The sequence below is a fragment of the Cnephaeus nilssonii genome (genome assembly GCF_951640355.1).
Source record: "Cnephaeus nilssonii genome assembly, chromosome: 12".
NCBI classification, from domain to species: domain Eukaryota; kingdom Metazoa; phylum Chordata; class Mammalia; order Chiroptera; family Vespertilionidae; genus Cnephaeus; species Cnephaeus nilssonii.
In genome coordinates this window covers 63,596,158-63,616,294 of record NC_137083.1, presented here as the reverse complement: position 1 = coordinate 63,616,294, position 20,137 = coordinate 63,596,158, and the positions used below count along the sequence as shown (strand labels likewise).

The following is a 20,137-nucleotide window of genomic DNA, read 5'->3' as shown; positions in this document are numbered from 1 at the left end:
GGCCTGGTGCCTGAGTGGACAGAAACCCAGCTCCCCTGCTTTTGATGGTCCGCGGTGGGTTGTGAGCTCGCTGCCCCAGAGGCCCCTTCTGTGCCGCAGCACAGCCATGGCGCAGACGCTGAGCTCGAGACGCCGCTGGCGACGCGAGCTCAGCGTCCTGCCAGCCCAATTGGCCACCCCAGCCACCCCGAGTCCCGCCCCCCCGCGCCTCCTGGCCCATCGTAGGCATAGCGAAGGTACAGTCAATTTGCATATTTGTCTATTATTAGGTAGGATATTTTTCCCCTAGGGCGGAGCAGTAACTTGAAGGTCATCTCTTCCATTAAATGCACATTACAGATAGGGGAACTATGGGGAATAGAGTATTTTGAAACAAGAAACTAAAATTTTGAAAAAATCAAAATGTCAAAAACAAAACAGTAGCAAAATCATGAAGAGTCAAAACTGATGGCCCTAATTAGCTTATGGATTCAATATTAAGAATAAATGACATTAAGGAGTTAAAAAGAATTAAAGGATAAAAAAATGTAAAAGATGAGATAGGTCAGTCATCTATAGAAATGGCATAAAAGATTGTCTTTGACATTACAAGTATCAAGATGACCTGAATTCAACACCAGTTACACTTATTAATATTAGTTATCATTTATTTACTGACATGCCAGGTATTAGGCTAAGTGTTTTACATACATTAGCGCAATTTTAATAAACTCTAATGGGAAAATGTACTAAAGGAGATAGTCTATAGTAACTCTGTAAGAAATGAAACCAAAAAAGTAAAAATGCCATGTGTCTGCACCCTGGTCTAGTAGAAAAGATGCTCTAAAAATTGAAAAATACCTGGTCTGAGTGGCAAGTACAGGAAGGGACAAAAGTAGGTTTATAGTTGTGAATACACAAAACTGAGTTTATTCTTATAGTATTTACTATATTATATTCTATACTAACAACTGTAAACCTACTTTTGCCCCACCCTGTATATTCCTATGGGAAAGATGAATGTATCCCACTACTAGAGCTTGTTGATATTGATCAGAGAGCTGACTCAATGTTCATCAAGCAACCTTATGATTGTAATTTAGTTTTCCATGTAGATTTGCCCACTAAGAAAATACACTGAACCATAAATATGAGGAGTGTGCCTGATACTTCTCATTGCAAGTTTTAAAAACTAGCATTGTGGTCTTTATACACCAGTATCTATGAGGCTAGTTAGAGTCAATCACCTTGCCAGGTGAACCAATAATCAGGGCCAGCCTTAGAAAGTAGTGGCCATGTCAAAGTTACCTGTGAGCCCTGGCAGGGAGGCTAGCCTGCCCTCTGTCTTCCTGCTCACCATCTTCAAACTACATGGCTATGTGATTTCAAATATGCACACCCACTCACATGCACATATACACAGGCACAAAAGAACCATTTAATTAGAAATGGAAATGATGGGAAAGGGAGGAACAAAACATAGTGTTCAGAGAAGTTGAATATGTTTTTTAATGGCACAAGTATTTGTTTCACTTATCAAAAGAATTAGTCACCTAAACAAAAAGTTCAAGAACTTGGACATATAAACTTTTACTAAAGAATAAATATCAAGACATTTCCCATGTCCACAAATATACACAATATGCAGTTACTTAGGGTGTTTTGTTTTGTTTTATCCTGTTTGGAGTGTTTTGCTTGTCATTGTTTGTTTTCTGATAATATCTCCATAGGAGAGAGACCTGTAAGTACAGCCAGGTCCTAGCATGACTTAACACAATTCTTGACAAGATTTGTAAGTCACTATCTTACACCAAGAATTCCAAAGTCAGAATACAGTAAGAACCAATAGGACCTCATGTCAAGAGCTGAGGATCACACACACAAAAGCTGCACTAATGCTATGAACCTCAAGGATACAATCTTACTTGTTCTACTACTAAATTTTAACTATTGTGACAGTATTATTAAAAAATATTTTTAATCTGATTACCTTTTTCCAATCAGTGATGGAGTTATAAATGGTACTATTTTTCAAAGAGAAATACTCAGAAGTACTGCCATCTCTAGAAAGAGTGCTGGATTACTGAATAATTAAATTATTTAGCCCAAATATAAGTACTTAATCTCTATGAATCCTATCATGGACATTTGGCATGGGACACTTTAAAAAAATAATTTGTCATTTGTTATACAGTTTGATGCAAGAGTGCTAAAATCAAAGAGTTCTAAAAGGTATCAATAACTGAAAAATAAAGCAATTGCATTGATAGGTAAATTGGCCAAAATGATCAAAATTAAGGATATATTTTATACAGATTATTAATCTTACCAAGAACATTAAAAGATAGTTAAAAACTGTTTCAATTAACAAATAAAAATTTATTTCTGATTTTTTATATGAATGTGAAGATTTTAAAATTTAGAAAGTAAACATTTGTGGTTTGATATTTATAAAATCATTGCTTTTCACTGGACTGAGATATTAGACTGTTTTGCACATACCACACAGGTATTTACACAAGTCTAAAGGTAAATTACTTCCCTAAAAAATTCACCTGCCATTACTTTATCAAATGGAATAGAAAATATCCCAATCAGCTATTTTTGGTAACTAGCAGTAATTATTATATATATTTCACTTATGATTTTTTTAACTTCAACCTTTATCATAGAATCAGTGACCATAATCTCTTTCTGAAAAAAATGTGAAACACATTATATTGCACATGTGGTACTCAATTTGATATGCTGGAAACAAAGAACAATTTAACACTTAGTTTATTTCCACTAGCAAAAACTGGATGTCTGAATGATAGGCAATATAGCAAAAATGGAAAGTTCATGGACCAAGGAATAAAAATACCTGGTTTCTACAATTTTCAGACATATTGTTAAAACAAGATAAAAAAGGAGGTACAGAAAAGTGTGTACAATATGCCAGTATTTGTGTGACGAGGAATGACATTTATATGGGTACGTATACATAAAACAGCTCTTGAAAGTCCAAGAAACTGGTAAGTTCTTGACCCTGGGGAAGAGAATGAGAGAACTGGGAGATGGGGTAGGATGAAGACTTACCTTTCACAGTACACCTTTTTGTACTGTTTTATTTTTTTACATGTACATGTATCACCTACTAAAATAATCTTTAAGAGATAGGTGGCCTCTATTCCTGACTTCTTCATTAACTACATGTGTGACCTTGTGCAAACACTTACCTCAATTTTCTCCATTTTAAAATGAGATTATACTAAATCTCTAGAGTCCCATCTACAATTCAACAGAATTATGGCTCAAAAGAAGGTATATTCAAAATGCCAGGTGGCTAAATAAATTAAGCTTTACTTTGCAGTGACATACATAATATGATATTATAATTATTTACATTTCTGTCTGCTCTGTTCCCATCAGGCTATAAAAGGAACATAGTAAGCAAGAGAGTATGGGAAGAAAATTCATGTTTATAAAATTGATAGTTTTTCTTTTTTTTTATTCTGTACCAAAAGTAAAAGTCTGATTAATCCTCCTTTTTTATATATCCAAATTATTGCTTCTAAGATATATAGACTGTCAAAACATAGTTTGACAAAAGAATAAATATTATTAAAAGCAATTATAAAGAGGTAAGAATTTCTGTGGTAGAGTTTAAAAATGAATACTGAGTAGAAAAAAGCTAAAAAAAAAAAGTCTCCCCTGTATTCCTATAAAATTAGCCCAAGAATCTCCAAAAATCATCCATAATCTTCATCAACACAAGATACTAACAGAATCACAGTAGCCAAAAGTTGAGCAATATAAGGTTTAGACCAATAAAAGTAGGACATGAAGAGGACACTGAAAAGAAACCAAATGACTGACTCCTCAGGAACAGAGAATGGGGACAGACAGGCCTGGGACCCCCTCATTCATAACCCTAATGCTACAGAGTAAAACTGTCAGTCTTGGGTCTCAAAAGGTTTTGAGTCTAAAAATGGAGACACTGTGATTACACAATAATGCGATAATAACAAAAAATGAAAGTGAAAAATAAATGGTAAGTGTTATATAAGTTTATCAGGGGAAGAGGTCAGCATGGTTTGGAGCAATCAAGTACAGATTCATAGAAAAAAAAACAGAACTTTAAAATCTGTGTGATAAGCAAAATGACAATGATAGCATGGACAAAACAAAGTCAGCAAGAGAGTCAGTTCTGATAGCAGGATGATCAATTTAGTCATAGTTTGATTTTAAATAGTAACTTGGCAAAAATGTTAGTATTTTTTAAATACTGGGTTGCCAAATGTTCTTCATAGAATATTACTACAAAGGAGTGATGATGACATGCTAGTAATATATCAAAAGTGATTGAACAGGCTCAAATACAAGATCAATATCCATCTAGATGTAACTTTTAATTCAAAAGGTGCCAGTTTTACTTTTCCATTGCTTAAGTCTGGGAATTGGGTCTGGTTAATGAAATAGAGTCCTATGGATTGCACTGTACGAAAAAAAAAAGTCAAATCAGAACAAAGAAAACTATCCTCTATCTCTCAGTGATCTATCGATCTTGTATGCAATATAAAGGTATTCATTATCTTATAAAAATTTTGTTTGTGTATGTGTTTAATTATAACACTGATAAATCTTGGAAGAGATTTCTAAACAAAATTTACCTGTAAAATGTTGACATAGGATAAGAAAGAATATTAACAAATATAAAGGAAGTTATTAAACAAATGAAGTCCTCAATATGGAAAGTCCTCAATATATTCTAAACATAGTCCACTGTTCATTTATGTTACAATCCTTGAAAAGCCTAAATATACATATTACCTTTATTCAATATCTCTTAGTGATTTACTGAGGTAAAAATGGGTATAAAGAGGCTTGCCAGAAAGAAAAAAAATAAAATCAATGTTTAAAAACAAATTATTTTAAAAGAAAGATTTGAAACAGGTATCAGTTAAAAGTTTTATGATTTAAAATGATTCTGTGCTACAGCAATGCGCCTTGTGCTATTTTGACATGGATATGAGGTTTATGCTAATGCCTATTATTGATTAATTTGAAGTTCAAAAAAAAAACAAGAAAAGAAAACCATTTTCAGATCAGAACAGAAAACTTTAAAGGTTTTTCCTTATTCTACTATAGATTATAAGATTATAATAAAATGTTGTTTTATTATTGCTATCCTCTTATAGTTCAAGTCTGCCAGCACTTCTATTATTGACTTCAGTTTTCAAGGGTCATAACTTACCCATATAATTTACTCTATAGAAATTTGACAAAGTCTCCTTGGATTATCTCCCCTTTAAAGGCATATTTTAAGTTAATCAAAAGTTGGATAGCTCAAATGGGATACAGACCTATGCTTTCAATATTAAATTAATGATGTGTATCCTGAATAGGGCTGACTTCCTAAAAGTCATTTTGCATACCCTTGTAAGTATCCCTTGGCCCGGGCAGGGTAAATAGGCTGCTTCATTTCCGTTTCAAAGCTGACAAAAATCTCCATTGAACTCTGGTGGTTATCTAGATGGCAAAATCTAAAGTTTTATTGTTAGGTTCTCCCTTCAAAAAGGAGGTGACAGAAAGCAATTTCATTTCTGGGAATTTATCCGAAGAAACACGAAACACTACTTCAAAAGAATATATGCACCCCTATGTTCACTGCAGCATTATTTACAATAGCCAAGATCTGGAAGCAGCCCAAGTGTCCATCAGTAGATGGATGGATAAAAAAGCTGTGGTACATTTACACAACTACTTGGCCATAAAACAAGAAGGAAATTTTACCCTTTGCAACAGCATGGATAAACCTGGAGAGCATTATACTGTAAGTGAAATAACCCAGTCAGAGAAAGACAAGTACCATATTATTTCACCCGTATGTGGAATCTAATGAACAAACAAGCAAAATAGAGACAGATTCATAGACAGAGAGCAGGTTGGCAGCTGTCAGTGGGGGTATAGGGGGATAAGTGGTGATGGAAGGATACTTGACCTGGGGTGGGGAACACGCAATACAGTGTACAGATGGTGTGTTGTAGAACTGTGCACCTGCAACCTGTATAATTTTGTTAACCAGTGTCACCCCAATACATTCAATAAAAAGAAAAAAAAGAAATTGGAAGGGTCACAGAAACGTGTATGACAATGCAGAACCTAGTTTTTATTAACTGTTATTTTAAATATGCACTGGTCCAAAAAGTGCAGCTTGACAAAGTAAAATTAATATATTTTAATAATTTGTTCAATGTTCAATAGCATATTGTTTTTCCTGTAGAATCTGGCAATGGATACTAAATTACTTAAATTTATTGTATATAGTATGTCAGATTCTATTAATTTACCCAGATGGCTTTCTCCTACTTTTCAGAAATAGTTTCTGCCTTGGTCAGAGTCACAGGGATTAAGTAACAAACAATTCCTGGACAGATCAAAGTTATGGGATTCAACAAATCTTGTCAATCCAAGAATACTAATAGATTGTTTTATCTTTGAAAATTAGATATTTCCTTTTTAAATAAGTAATCTTTTAAAATAGGTCTTAGTCTTTTTAAAAGCCCTCTAAATACAACACATAGATTGGCCCACATTATTATATCTTAACTATCCAGTACTTCTTAGACTATTATCAAATATGTTATATTATATATATGTTATATTATAGATTTAGAAACCCAGTGCTAGCCAAATATCATTTTCAAAATGAAAAACTAAAATAGGAAGACACTGAACTACATTACATAATAAATAAAAGAATGTGAGAAGTGCTATGTTATGTTGTTTCTATTTATTCTTCCCGATAATGTCTTCAAAACCTATGGCTGCAACAACCACATGTACAATGACTCCTAAATCTCCAGCCCCTGCGCAATCTCTCTCCTGACCTCTAGTCTGTATATCCTACTCCTCCTAAGCATCTCCAAGTAGATGTCCCACAAACACCTCACCCTCAACACACCCAAACTTTAATTCAATATTTCCCCCTAGAAAGTGTTCCTCCTCCCGTTTCCTACCTTAAAGAATGGTACCACTCACCTGCCCAAACAAAATGCCCAAACCTGAGAAGCATACTAAATGCCTTCTTCATCTCCAGTCTGGAAAATTCCACTTCTGAAATAATTATAGTACAGTATCTGTATCTGTCTCCATGGTCTCATTAGCATTACCTACATTTAGGCTGCTATCACTTAAGATTTCTGAAACTGGCTTCCATTTTATTTCCCCACCACAAATATTACCCTCTACCTCCACTCCGATTCAGTCTCCTCAATGCTATCAGATGTCCCTGCTTAAGACCCTTCAACAGCTACCCCTAATCTTGAAAATATAATTCAAACTACTACTTGGCACATAAGCTCTTTCTTGATTTGGCCATTGCCTTGTCTCATTCCTTCCCTTGGTCTACATGTGGTCTCTGTACCTACCTGGGAAGTTTTTCTGCCCAGCCAACTTGAAACTTGACTCAAGAATGAATTTAGAAATCACGAGAAGTCTTCCCTCAGTGTCAGGGAAGGCTTTTCATAATTAACATTCCACTGCTGTGTGTCCTTATAATGTATCTTTTCCACCAAACTTGAAAGGAGGAACTGCATGTCTTACCTCTGTAACCCTAGCTCCTAATTCTGTCCTGTACAAACTAGAAGCTCAACATGTCTACTGAATGGATGAAGCAAGTCAGCCTAAAACAGTGAAATCTGAAAAATACTCATGAAATTCTTAGATTTTTGACACTTGAGCAGGCTCAATGCAGGGGGGAGGGGGGCTTAATTTGCTTATTATTGTAAATCTGTCCCTAGATAATACTTTTAACAACTTATTTCATCTTCTAGCAATAAAAGTTTGTTAAAATGAAATCTTCAATCCTTAAAAGGCAAATAAATACCTCATTTCAAATACAACTCGTCCTATAAGTAATAAACACTTTAATTAGCATACTGTATAGTACAAAGGCTTGCATCACTCAAGAGACTAAAAAGGAATCTGGGTTAGTGCAACCTAGCTAATACCTGTTTGGCAGCATGTCTACGGCACCACCTATGCATCAATTTAACAGGTAAACAAAGCTAGCTGCCACCACCAAGGCCCCTAATCAGCTGGTGACATCAGCATTAGCATGTGTGGGGTAATATAGTTTTTGACTCACATCCTCATGGAAATAAATGCAAAATGCAGAAGGGAGAAGCTGATTACTAATTTCAGAATAGCTGGAACACAAACCAAGGACTCTGAGAATATAGAAAGATTCCAGGACCCTGCAACTTCTCTGCCTTTGCTATCTCCTGCTTGCCTATACTGATAAGCTATCTATCATCTATCCACTCATTCAGCAAATGTTTTTTTAAACATTATTATGTCCCAAGCATTGTGGTACACACAGGGTCTACATAACTCTCCCTAGTCTCTTACATACATCTCTCCAGTGGGAACAGACATTGAACAAAACGCAGATGTAAGGATAATTACAAACTATGTTGGATGACAATAAAGGAACGTGAGAACAGAACTACAAGGGAGACAGAGTTTAAATTGTCTTTCTTTATAAGTGACATTTAAGCTGAGACCTGAGAATGAGTAAGTTAGTCAAGTGATGAACAAAAGCGATGCACACAGAGTAACGAACAGATCTGTGTTTTAGGAAGATAGTTCTGACAGCAGCTTGGAAGACAGATTAGAAAGAGGGTCAGTAAAGAGACTATTGCAATGGTGTAGGAAAGAGATAAGAGTCCAAACTAAACTACTAAAAGTGGAGATGGCAAGGGAGGAGCCAAATGTGAAAAACATTCAAAGGTAAAATGGACAGGCACGGACCACTGATCAGGTAAAAGAGTGTGAGAGAGAGAAAGAAGTCCAAGTATTGCCTAGGATTCTAATTAGCCTAGGTAAGTAGGAGGGTAGAAATGTGAATAATTAAGACAGGAAACAATTATAAAGGGAAGGTAAGTTGTTCTATTGCGTTTTTGTTGCATTTAAGATCCTGGAGAAATATCCATGTGGAGATGTCTGACATGCAACTTTAAAAACAAGTAGTCTTTTTTTTTTTTTTAAAGGGTCTTAGAATCAGAAGAATAGGCGGGCTAGAAAAATAAGTCTGGAGTATCTTCACAGAAGTGGTAAGTGATGTTCTGGGAGTGGATGAATCACTGAGGGAGTATAAAATAAGAAAGGGACTAAGAAAATTTTGATCCATATTTAAAAACCTACTAACAAAATAAAAGCCAATGGCAAGAGAGGAAGAATCAGAGTTCACAGGAGCATGAGTTCAATAAATATTTATCAACATCCACTACATTCCAGGTATGATGCTAGATACTAGGTATGTAAGTAAATGACAGGAGCTCTACCCCTTAAGATGCTTATAGCCTAGAGGAGGGACACAAATAGATCATTTCAATATTGCTAAAGGTGAGGCACTCCAGAAACACACCAGGAGGAAACCCAGCTGAACCCAGAAGTTCAGGAAGGAGGAGACAGTGTCTCATATAAGGCTTTTAAGATTAAAATCAAACAAAGAAAGTTGGTAAGGGAAAACCAGATGAATCAAGGGGATATTCCCAGACTTTTGGAATACCTGAGCAGGATAACGGGGCTGGGGAAACAAAACAAAACAAACCTGGAAGAAACCAAGAAACTAAAGTGATGTAAACTGCAGAGTGAGTTCCTCTTTGAAGAAAATAAGAGACCAGAAGATGAGAAAAGTGGACAAGGGTTTTTTTGTAGAAAATTTACAGGTTCGGGGGGAAAGGTTACAGAAGAGAGATTGGAGGAAGCTGCCAAACTATATAAGAATTTGAGAGGAGAGATGAATAAAGAGAACTTATATGAAGTTTGCTTAAGTTTTATGTAATTGTACCTTTCGACCACCTTAGAAGATTTCTGTAAATAGTAAAAAGGTTCATTATTTTTCAAAGATTTTTGAGCTTGTCTGTTTTGTTTGTTTGTTTTGTGTGTGTGTTTTGGATGTAATACCATGCTGAGACTGGCCCAAGGTGACCCAGTTATAAGTGAGCATGAAAACCTGGGAAAGGTAAATTTGCAAGCATTAATGGTTGTAGAAAGGTCAAACATGATGAAAAGCAAGCCATCAGATTGAGCTTTTATGTGGTCAGCAATGCCCTTCACATGAACTTTCAATACAAATGTAGAGATAGAAAATAATTGCAGATGGTTCACAAGTGGATGGTATAAACATGGCCTATATTGTTCATTCATTCAACAAATATTTACTGAGTGCCTACTATGAACTGGGAACTATCCTAGGCCCTGGGGAATCAACAGTGATCAAGACACAGATCTCCTAAAAATATCTTTAAAATAATTATTAAAAAGTACTAAGTATATACCCATATAGTGTATAATTGATTATGGACTAGTTATCAGGGTATACAGTCAATACAGCACTCCCATGAGTTTGAATCTGTCACCAATATTTAGTAGCCATGAAGTCAGGTAACAGAAGCCATCAGTAACAGAAAAAAGAGGAGCTTGCAGGTAGAGAAGCGATATATAGAGTGTACACACACTTTGAACAATTATAAAGGCAGTGTTTATTAAAATACATTTTATTTTCAAAATTGAGCTATCAGCCCGGGCGGCATAACTCAGGGGTTGAGTGTCGACCCATGAAGCATGAGATCACAGTTAGATTCTGGTCAGGGCACATGCCTGAGTTTTGGGCTCGATCCCCAGTAGGGGGTGTGCAGGAGGCAGCCTAAGAATGATTCTCATCATTAATGTTTCTATCTCCCTCTACTTCCCCCTTTATCTCTCTGAAATCAATAAAAACATATTAAAATTTTTTGAGCTATCAGCTGTTAAAGTGTGTATACTTTTTGGGGGGATACCCTGTATATTTGATGATGAGGTACTGGGAAAAGAAGCTTAAAAGCAAAGACATATTGTGGACTAATGATAAGCCTTAATAATAAGATAATTGATGTTAATGTTCCTGTCTGCCTTCTTTCATTCCTTCAACATGCTCTTAGCACCTGTTTTATGCCAGGTATACTGCGAGGCACTGGTGAGACAATGAGAAGACATGATTCTTGCTTGTAAACTCAGAATATGTTCATGTACCCACAGCCTAATGTTTATAAAAATAAAAAACAAAGATGCTGAGTTTCACTACCTAAACTATACATTGTTCTTTAAGACATTAATCACAAAATAGCAAAATCATATAAAAAAATTCAACAAATCCTTCGGTAATTAGTCAAAGGTGCAGCAAAAAAAATGGCAACATATTGAAGACCCATAAAATGTTTTAACTTAATAACTGTGTATATCTTGGCTTTATCACAGATGTTACATCTGACTTTTCATTAAACAGTTGGATTAATGCCAACAAAAAGGCAACGAACATTAAATGGCAAAGCAAGATAACCAGAAACTAAGTGCTAGAAAGTATTTCAGCAGCAAACTGACAATAATTTTAGTGATCACTACAACCGTAATACGTATTTATTGAGCTCTTACTTAAGCCAGGCATTGTGCTAAGTATATTATATACAATACTAGAGGCCCAGTGCACAAAATTTGTGCATGAGCAGGGTCCCTAGTGGCTGCTGGCTGGGGGTGCCTCCCTCCCCCTGAAAAGGGCTAACAGCAGCAGAGAAGCAATACCCTGGGAGGGTCTCCCTTCCCCTGCAGCCACTACCCCTTGTGGAACTCCTGGTCGAACTCCCAGTTGAGGGGACAATTTGCATATTAGGCTTTTATTATATAGGATATACTTAAACTTTTATAAATTCCCACAACAAACATATCTATAAGGTAGTTTCTAATATCATTTTACAGACAAGAAAAGTAAAGTTTATAAAAAATAATTTACTTGCCCTAACTACACAGACAGTAAATAAAGGAGTCAGAACTTGAACTCGGGTCTGCTGATACTTAAAACACCACGCTTTAACCACAGTATGATTCTGTATCCCCAAAAGAATGGAATAGTGCCAAGTACATGAAGGACACTCAATAGTGTCTGTTGTTGAAGGAATTAATGAGAGGATATAAAGCAGCTATTGCAGAGTAAGCCTAAATGTGGAAAGTACATGTAGAAAAGCAGAAGCAATATTTTAAGGATTCACTAAATCACCAACTCAAACTGTGCAGCATAATTGTGGGTGTCTGGAAAATAGCAGCAACTGACAGAATGGCCTAATAAGCTGTTACAGGAAATGTAATGGCTTTTCCTCAATGAAAACTTCAGGCTGTCCATGAATCTGCAAAGCCAACGATGGAAACAGCATCAGGCAGTTCAGGAAAGGAACTGCAGGTGCTGATCAGCAAAGCTTTTCTCACATTTTCTCAGCATGGAAAGGATTGTTGGTGATGCATTGATATAAAAGTCAAGCCCATAGGTTACTTTTAATTCTATCACCTTTAAAATAGAAGAAAGACATGTACTAGAAAGATTATTACATGGCTATCCAGAGTCCTTCTGTGAAAGATTCCCATTGAAAGATTCCTTTGCCCGGCCAGTGTGGCTACTTGTTGAGCATCAACCTATGAACCAGGAGGACATGGTTAGATTCTCTGTCAGGCACATGCCAGGGTCCGCAGTAGGGGACGTGCAGGAGGGAGCCAATCAATGATTCTCTCTCTTCACTGATGTTTCTATCTATCTCTCCCTCTCCTTCTTCTCTGAAATATATATATATATATATATATATATATATATATATTAAAAGGACTCCTTTTATTGGACCCAGGGCCATGTTTTATTCCACTGACTCTACCACCATGATCATCAATGATAGAACCAACAGAGAGCACCTGTCCCAAGAGCAGCCAATCAATGAAGAACAGCCTATGGTTAGCAGTCTATAAAAAAGCCTGGCATAGAAGATTAGCCCAACCTAACTGAACCAATCACACTTTCTCTTACAGGAGTCTGAACTCAAGCTCTATGGAGAGGGAAATTAGCTGAAAGACACAGAGAAGATATGCAGCAGAAGTAATGAGGCAGTAATAACCATATTGAGAAGGCATAGAATGTGATAATTCCTTTTGTAAAGAAAAGTAAAAGCAGAGTCTGAAAAGGGCTAACAGCAGCAGAGAAGCAATACTTCTGCTACTAAAAGGGAGATACCCAATCACTAGAAGTGCATTTTTTTCCCGTTTATGAAATCTACATGGTGAAGCCAGTTTGAACAAATACTCCTAGATTCCTATAAGGCCTGGCCACTTCTATCTCCCTTATTTCCCCACATAAAACCTTCCAATAAACCCCTCCTTACAAGCTACAGACCAAGTAACTCTGTGTTTGCAACCAAACACACACACACACAACAACAACATAGCCCAGTATTTGTATACATGAATGCACATGCAGTTACACACCTGCAATTAGAAGACTTGGCAAATTGTTTGGTGGCTGGTGATCCAAGCCACTGTGGGTTTTACTAGTACTTCCATCTTGTAGCATCTGTGGTTTAAAGATACTGTGCTACTTAGATCTAGTTAACTGGTTGGAACTCAATAACATCTAATGACCAAAAGGCATGAAAATGACATAACCACTCTCCTACAGAAGCTTATATAAAACAACCCTAACAAATTGTCTCTCAAAAATTCAAAGAAACTACATAAAAATCCTTTCCCTAAGTTAATTTTTTTCCATATCATTCAGTCACTTGAGCACACAATATTCCTAGTGCTTCCCTATTTTTTCTTAGAAAAGTACTTCTTGTTTTTTGTTCCCATCCAAAATAAAAGCTATCAGTCACAACTAGCAGGTACTTTGGGATTCAGATCTACCAAAGCACCCAAAACAGCCTCAGGTTAAGAAAAAAATACTTTGTACAGCTTAGGAAGTTTGACTACAGTCACAGATCCACTTGTTAGCACTAATTTACTTTCAGGATAATCCCACAGATAAAAGGGATTAAAAACCTGAGTTGTAATATGAGTTATATGCACTTAAGGTTCATTTTGGTTCATTCTGATGTATTAATTTCTTCTCTGAATATCATCATTACATACTTTTGTAGTGAAAGTGTTACCAGATTATGTACAACAGGACACCCAAATACATTGCAAGTTATTATTGCTCCAAGTATTCCAAATGGGGGCTTTTTATTTTGGTCTGGCTATTTTTTCAACCACACCATTCTATTGTTTAAACATTACAATATTCCGTGTGCCAGAAATATGCTCCAGACACCTGACAAAATTAGTTGAATATCAGAATTATTAAGAAGCCACACACTTGATCTAAAGTTCCAAACCTAGAAACAAGGTTCTCCGGTGTTGCAAATTATACCAGTCCCTAAACCAGTGATGGCGAACCTATGACATGCGTTTCAGCACTGACACACGTAGCCATTTCTGATGACACGCGGCCACTGAGGCGGCCGCATGCCGAGGATGAAACATTTGCGAAATAATGTTTTTTCCTCAAAGTGACACACTACCCGAGTTATGCTCAGTTTTTTGGCGAAGTATGACACACCAAGCTCAAAAGGTTGCCCATCACTGCCCTAAAACACTAAAATTTCTAAAATCATCATCTTATTGTTAAAAAAGGCAAGATCAGCCCTGGCCCCATGGTTCAGTTGGTTGGAGTGTCCTTCTGTGTACCAAAGGGTCGTGCATTCGATTCCTAGTCAGGGCATAAACCTAGATTACGGGTTCGCTCCCCAGTGAGGGCTTGTATGGAAGGCAACCAATTGATCTCTCTCCATTCCTCTCCCTAAAAAACGTATCCTCAGGAGAGGATTTAAAAAAAAAAAAGCTAAATCAATAACTGTCAGATGTGGGGGTAAACTCTCTCAGCAGATAATTTAACAGTACGTGGGCCTCAGTTGAAATTTGGAGTACTGCCACTAATGACTACCATTGGCAAGACTGTTGAAAAGTGTTATTTCTTATCTTTTCATGACACACTCACCAAAGAAACTCCTGGCTTAGCCTAAATCATGCTCTTCTGAAGAATCCACTCTTTCCATAATTGAATGCTCTCTCTCAAATAATACCACATATCCACTTTTGTTTTACAGAAATATTTCAGCTATGTTAATATGTATTCCATATCAATATTTTACACATGACCAAGAATAAAATATTTGTGTGACAGAACACATAATAATGAGAATTTTAAGAAGATGGGTTACTCTGGGGAATAACCATAAAAATAAAGTGTAACTTACAATGAATGTGCTTACAACTACCTAACACCTTTTGCAAGATAAACACTTACTAGTAAGAATAATAAACTAGTAATATCTGATTAGAAAAGAACTGATAGAAAATTATAGTTACCTTCATTGTATCAATTAAATAAAAGCAGCAGTTAAAATATGATGTGTAGCAATAAAGTTTTCTCTAAAACTTTCTAAACTTAAGAGGTAATAAAAAAATTCCCACATTTTGATCACTTATAGTAATCCTAACATTTACTGTAACATGCCATGCACTGTTCTAAGTATTTTAAATGTGTTTTTCATTTTATCCTCACAACTTATGAGGTTAAGAAGTACTGGGATCCCTATTTTATAGGTGAGGTAATTAAGAGCACAAAATGGTTAAGTAACTTGCACAATGTCACTCAGTAAATAATTTGTGGATCCAGAAATTTCACCAACTAATCTGGCTCCAAAGCATTACACTAAACTGCCAATAAGGTAATGTAGTGAATGTGCTTTGCAAATGTGCAAATGTTAGGTGTACTGATGAAGGGCACATGCATTGTAGTCAGACTTAGTATCAAGTCTCAATTCTGTAATATACTACTGATGTGAACTTGAATAAATCACCGAACTTCTCTAAGTTTCAATTTTCTGTACTACAAAATGAGGAAAATGAAGTAACAGTTCTTACTTGAGAGAGCTGTTGGTGAATTAGGAGTACTATGCATGTGAAGGATCAGCAGAGTGCTTGGCATACAATAAGCACTCCATGAACATTCATTATGATTAGCTAAGAATTCTCTTTATTATCATAAACTCTCATTTTAGTACTGGTGATATTTCCTAAAATAAGTGAAATCTATCAATACTAAGATAGTAAAAATTTATGAACTTAAATTGTCAAAGTATATGACAACATGGTTTTGAGACGGAAAAGGCTACTGCTTACTTTAATATCATTATCAAACATTTATTTAAAGAGCCTGGTATACATCAAATATGCTAGGCACTAAACAAAATTATCAAGACATAGACCCTGACTTCAAAAATACACAATCAAGCAAATTAATTCTGCTGAGTGAGCACACAGCAAAACCTCCAACTTTGGGCATTTTCCCAACCAGATGCACCTGTGCTCCCCTGTTTGTGGTACACTAGTGGTGAATATATGCAGAGGAAGAAGTCTAAAATTAAATAATAAACCTGACACATAGAATATAGAACATTAAGATTCAGGAGGAAATGAACTGACTTCACACCCTCTTGCCTTCTCAAAAAACATTTTAGCTATCTTAGTTCTAAGATCTCTTGTTACCCAGAAGAGAAAACAGGAAAGATAAGAGTTGGAAGCTCAAAACATGAGTCAAAGGAAAAGTCTACAGAAAAAAAATTTTAAGAGGAGTAATTGGGAAGTTAAAAAGGCAAAATAATTGTGACTTTAAATGAAACATGTTTTATTCTGCATTCTATCATGTGCCTGATGACTTAGAAACCAAACAACTAATAACAGTTCTTAGATTGCTGATCCCTACTCCTCTTCAATCCTGAGGTTTCGATTAGCTCTTAAAGTCAGAGAAGAGGAAAAGAATAACAGAGTACTGAAGAATCTTGTCTAACAGCACAGCCAACAGCATGCTACACATATCCTAGAGCATGGTTTCAGATCAACTAACAGAACCATGGCTAAATAATAATTCTGGTAATCTATGGAGTCCGTTAGATAAGTGACTTCTAAAACTCCTAAGGATCTGGAATACTTCCGCAGGCCACTGCAATAAACCTGGAAACCTCATTTCCAAAGTTTTAGAAGTATTTCTATCTCATCTTCAGTGGTCATGTTATTTGAAGAGATCTTTTACAACTTCACAACAATAAATGATATCCACTTATGCCTCTCTATCTCCATAACTAGTTGTCATAACACCTACTGGGAAATTCCTCTTTCTATACCCACAGCCTCAAGCCACAGCAAAGGAACAATCCTCCCCCCCTATTCCTCCCCTCCTGCTGCTACTGCATCCACAAACTCTTTAAAACAAACTGAGAACAGACTATTGACCATAAAACAACACAAAAATCATATTCCTAAAAATTGTTAAGGTACTTTTAAACAATGCAAGCAATCTGTGTCAACAGAAAACCTGACCCATATATACAAAACCAAGCTAAAAATTAAATATGGTTAATTTATATATTTTTCAAGAATATGTATATATTCTTCAAGAAGGTTTTCCTCTTGAATTAGGAAATAAAGAAGAAAAAATAAGAGACATGAACCAAGTCATTGTGCATTCAAGGTACATGGGCTAATGAATACCTGCCCAGTGTCAGCCATACCTCATCCAGCCCTCACTTGTACTATCCAAACTTAGGAAATTGAAGTGCAAGCCATATCTTTTGTTCCTACTTTTCATCACACTTAGGAGAGGACCGTATCTTCAGGAAAAAAGATGAGTTAAATTCTAAAGAAAAACTCTTAATTGAGCCAATAGCAGCAAAGGTGGTTATTATCTATAGCCAGAGATAGGTCTTAAGCAGTTTCTGATGATTCTTTTACCTCCCTACACCAAGAAGAAAAAATGCTATCAATATTTGTTTATATAGCCTACATGCAAAATGGCTTCCAGCACCAATTTCCTAGGCTTCTTCTCAAGAGGCTCAACCCTAAGCCTCTGAGATGACAGAGAGCAAGATTCAAAATAAAACCAAAAAATAAGAATGAAGACCAGAAAGGAATAGGAAGAACAAAGAGTTTCAAATCACTTCTTCTTATTCATTCTACCTTTCTAAACTGGTCCCAGTTTAGCCTCTAACTTCTATGTCTGCCATGATCTGTTAGTTTGGTTATTATGATAAATATTCCTAATCTCTCTAGGCCCTTCTAATGTAAACCAGTCCTAACAAAACTTTATTTTTTTCTCAGTGACTCACATAATATTTTTGACAGTCCTTGAACCCTGTCTCTCCTTCTAAATTCCTGTGTAGCCCTAGAGTTATGACAGAGAAAACATGTGGAAACAGGTGAGTGAAGTAAGAAAACTCCAGCAATTGGGCTCCCCTCTTTCTTCCATATAGTATTTAAGAAGTAAAGCAGAGAAGAAAAGTCTGACATACAGATGAAAGGCTGTAGTAAAGAGCTAACCCAAGCTTTTTAAGAATTCTCTTATCTTTTCACTGGTTACAGGTACTTAAGTCTGGAAAATATCTTTGGAATATGTCTTGTGTGTAGGAATGCATAAAAGATAACACTTTGCAAAAGTCAAACATACATGTTTAATAATGTGCAACTAATGAAGATGGTTTATAAATGAAATACCACCTACACATTTAGTTCCCTAAATATATTACACTATTAATCATTAAAGTTAGACCTATAAGTACAAGTTTTCCATATGTGGAAAAGTAAATCTGTTTTTAAATTAAAGAGAAATTATAACTCTAATTTTTAAAAATAAAACTATCAAGATATAATTCAAGTGTAGCTGCTCATAGTCACTGAATAAATTTAAATTTGATAATAAAACATTTAAGTTTCAACCAATGCACCTTTGTTGAAGCACATTTAGCTGAAATAACTCCAAGTCTGGTTTATTTCCATCACATATAGTACATTTTTCCAACAAGAGCATGTACATTCAATATAGAACATTTCCAGCAACAGTTACAGTCTTTCTAGTTTCCTTTCACAGTATATTTTAGTGCAAAGCACTGGGGAGGGTAAATGTTTCTCTAGCTATAGAAGTATTTTATTATGACCTTGTGGATCTTCAACATTTTAAAATTTTATACAAAAGTATATAGATGGACAGGGTCCCTCCTAAGTACAGGTATGAACCTATATAAAAACATGGTATATTCTCTGCTGTACCTTTTAAAATTATAATTTGACAAAAATTACTAAAAAATAAAATATTCCCTAAAAAGTACAAAAGATTGATACACAAAACCTGTCCAAAATTTCATAAAGATAGGTGTACTTCTGTTTTTCCTAAAATCTTGATTATAAAAATGAACAAGAATTCATTATTTTCCAAATTTTACAGTAGGAATCAAATATCTAAAGTGGTCATTTCAGATTTTACTTGGGAGAAAAAAATCAGGGTTTACACCCCACCTGCCTTTTTTAGCAATATTTAAAGAAATAAACTAGTATCATAAGAAGTGGTTGTGCATGGATTGTCAGCATCCATAAAATATCGGTAAGCTATTTACTACCTTCATATTAACATTAGTAAATGTGTGGTCTTTTAAAAAAATAGAAACTGAAAAATTAAGTTGCATCTATCATTAAAGTGCTTTGTATAAAATTTAAAGAAAAATAGGGGAATGTTAAATTTTCATAAAAACCTCAGATGTTTACAAATGAAAAATGTAATGATCATGGGTGAAAATGAACTGGAACTTTCCTGTAAGTATATATTTTAGAATGAAACTTCCAAACATTTAAGTGCTGGAGAACAAGTTAGAAATAAACGAATGTGAAAATAATTACCAATAATTAGTAAGCTAAATATGTATAATGTGTTGATACTAATTTGTCTTTTGGTCATAACATACACTCACTAGGAAACCAGATATCTGTACAATCCGATGAAAATTTTGCCAAATGAAGTGGAACAAAACTAAAATCACTAAGATAGCAAGTCTTTGTCAATTAAAAATCACCAGTGGTGATATTTTCTTCATGTTGTTGATCACTTTAATCAACAAATTGTTTGAAAAACAAAATTTGCAACATTTTTGAAGACACTGGTTAGCTGATGGACTGTGATGACAATAGGTAAATGTCACAGCTACTTGAAAGTGCTGGGAAAGGCAGTGCCTTTGAAACAAGTGGTTAGATAATTATCCTTTTAGTGAGAAAACAGCAGTTACAGTCAAATATTTATGAAAATGTTTTTCTTTTTTTTTTTTCTCATAGTACCATTTGAAGACGTTTAGTGGTTCTAACACCAATTTAAAGTCTTTCCACAAATATGAACTCCAAACCTTTTCGTACATCACTTGAAGTTATCTGAGGAGAAATGGAATAAATGAACACTTTT

The 20,137-nt window shown here is 35.3% G+C and overlaps 1 protein-coding gene across 2 annotated transcripts in view; it reads right to left on the bottom strand.

Annotated features, from left to right (window-relative positions):
- ZNF800 (zinc finger protein 800) overlaps positions 1-20,137 on the bottom strand; it is a 52,562-nt gene that overhangs the window by 5,802 nt on the left and 26,623 nt on the right. Inside the window, exon 6 of one of the 2 annotated variants that reach the window (XM_079786104.1) lies at positions 54-20,106. The exons of the other annotated variant lie outside the window; for it this stretch is intronic. Coding sequence (XP_079642230.1) covers position 20,106 — 1 coding nt within the window. The 3' untranslated portion in view covers positions 54-20,105. Of the gene's footprint in view, positions 1-53; positions 20,107-20,137 lie in introns of those variants that run through there. 2 annotated transcript variants of the gene reach the window in all.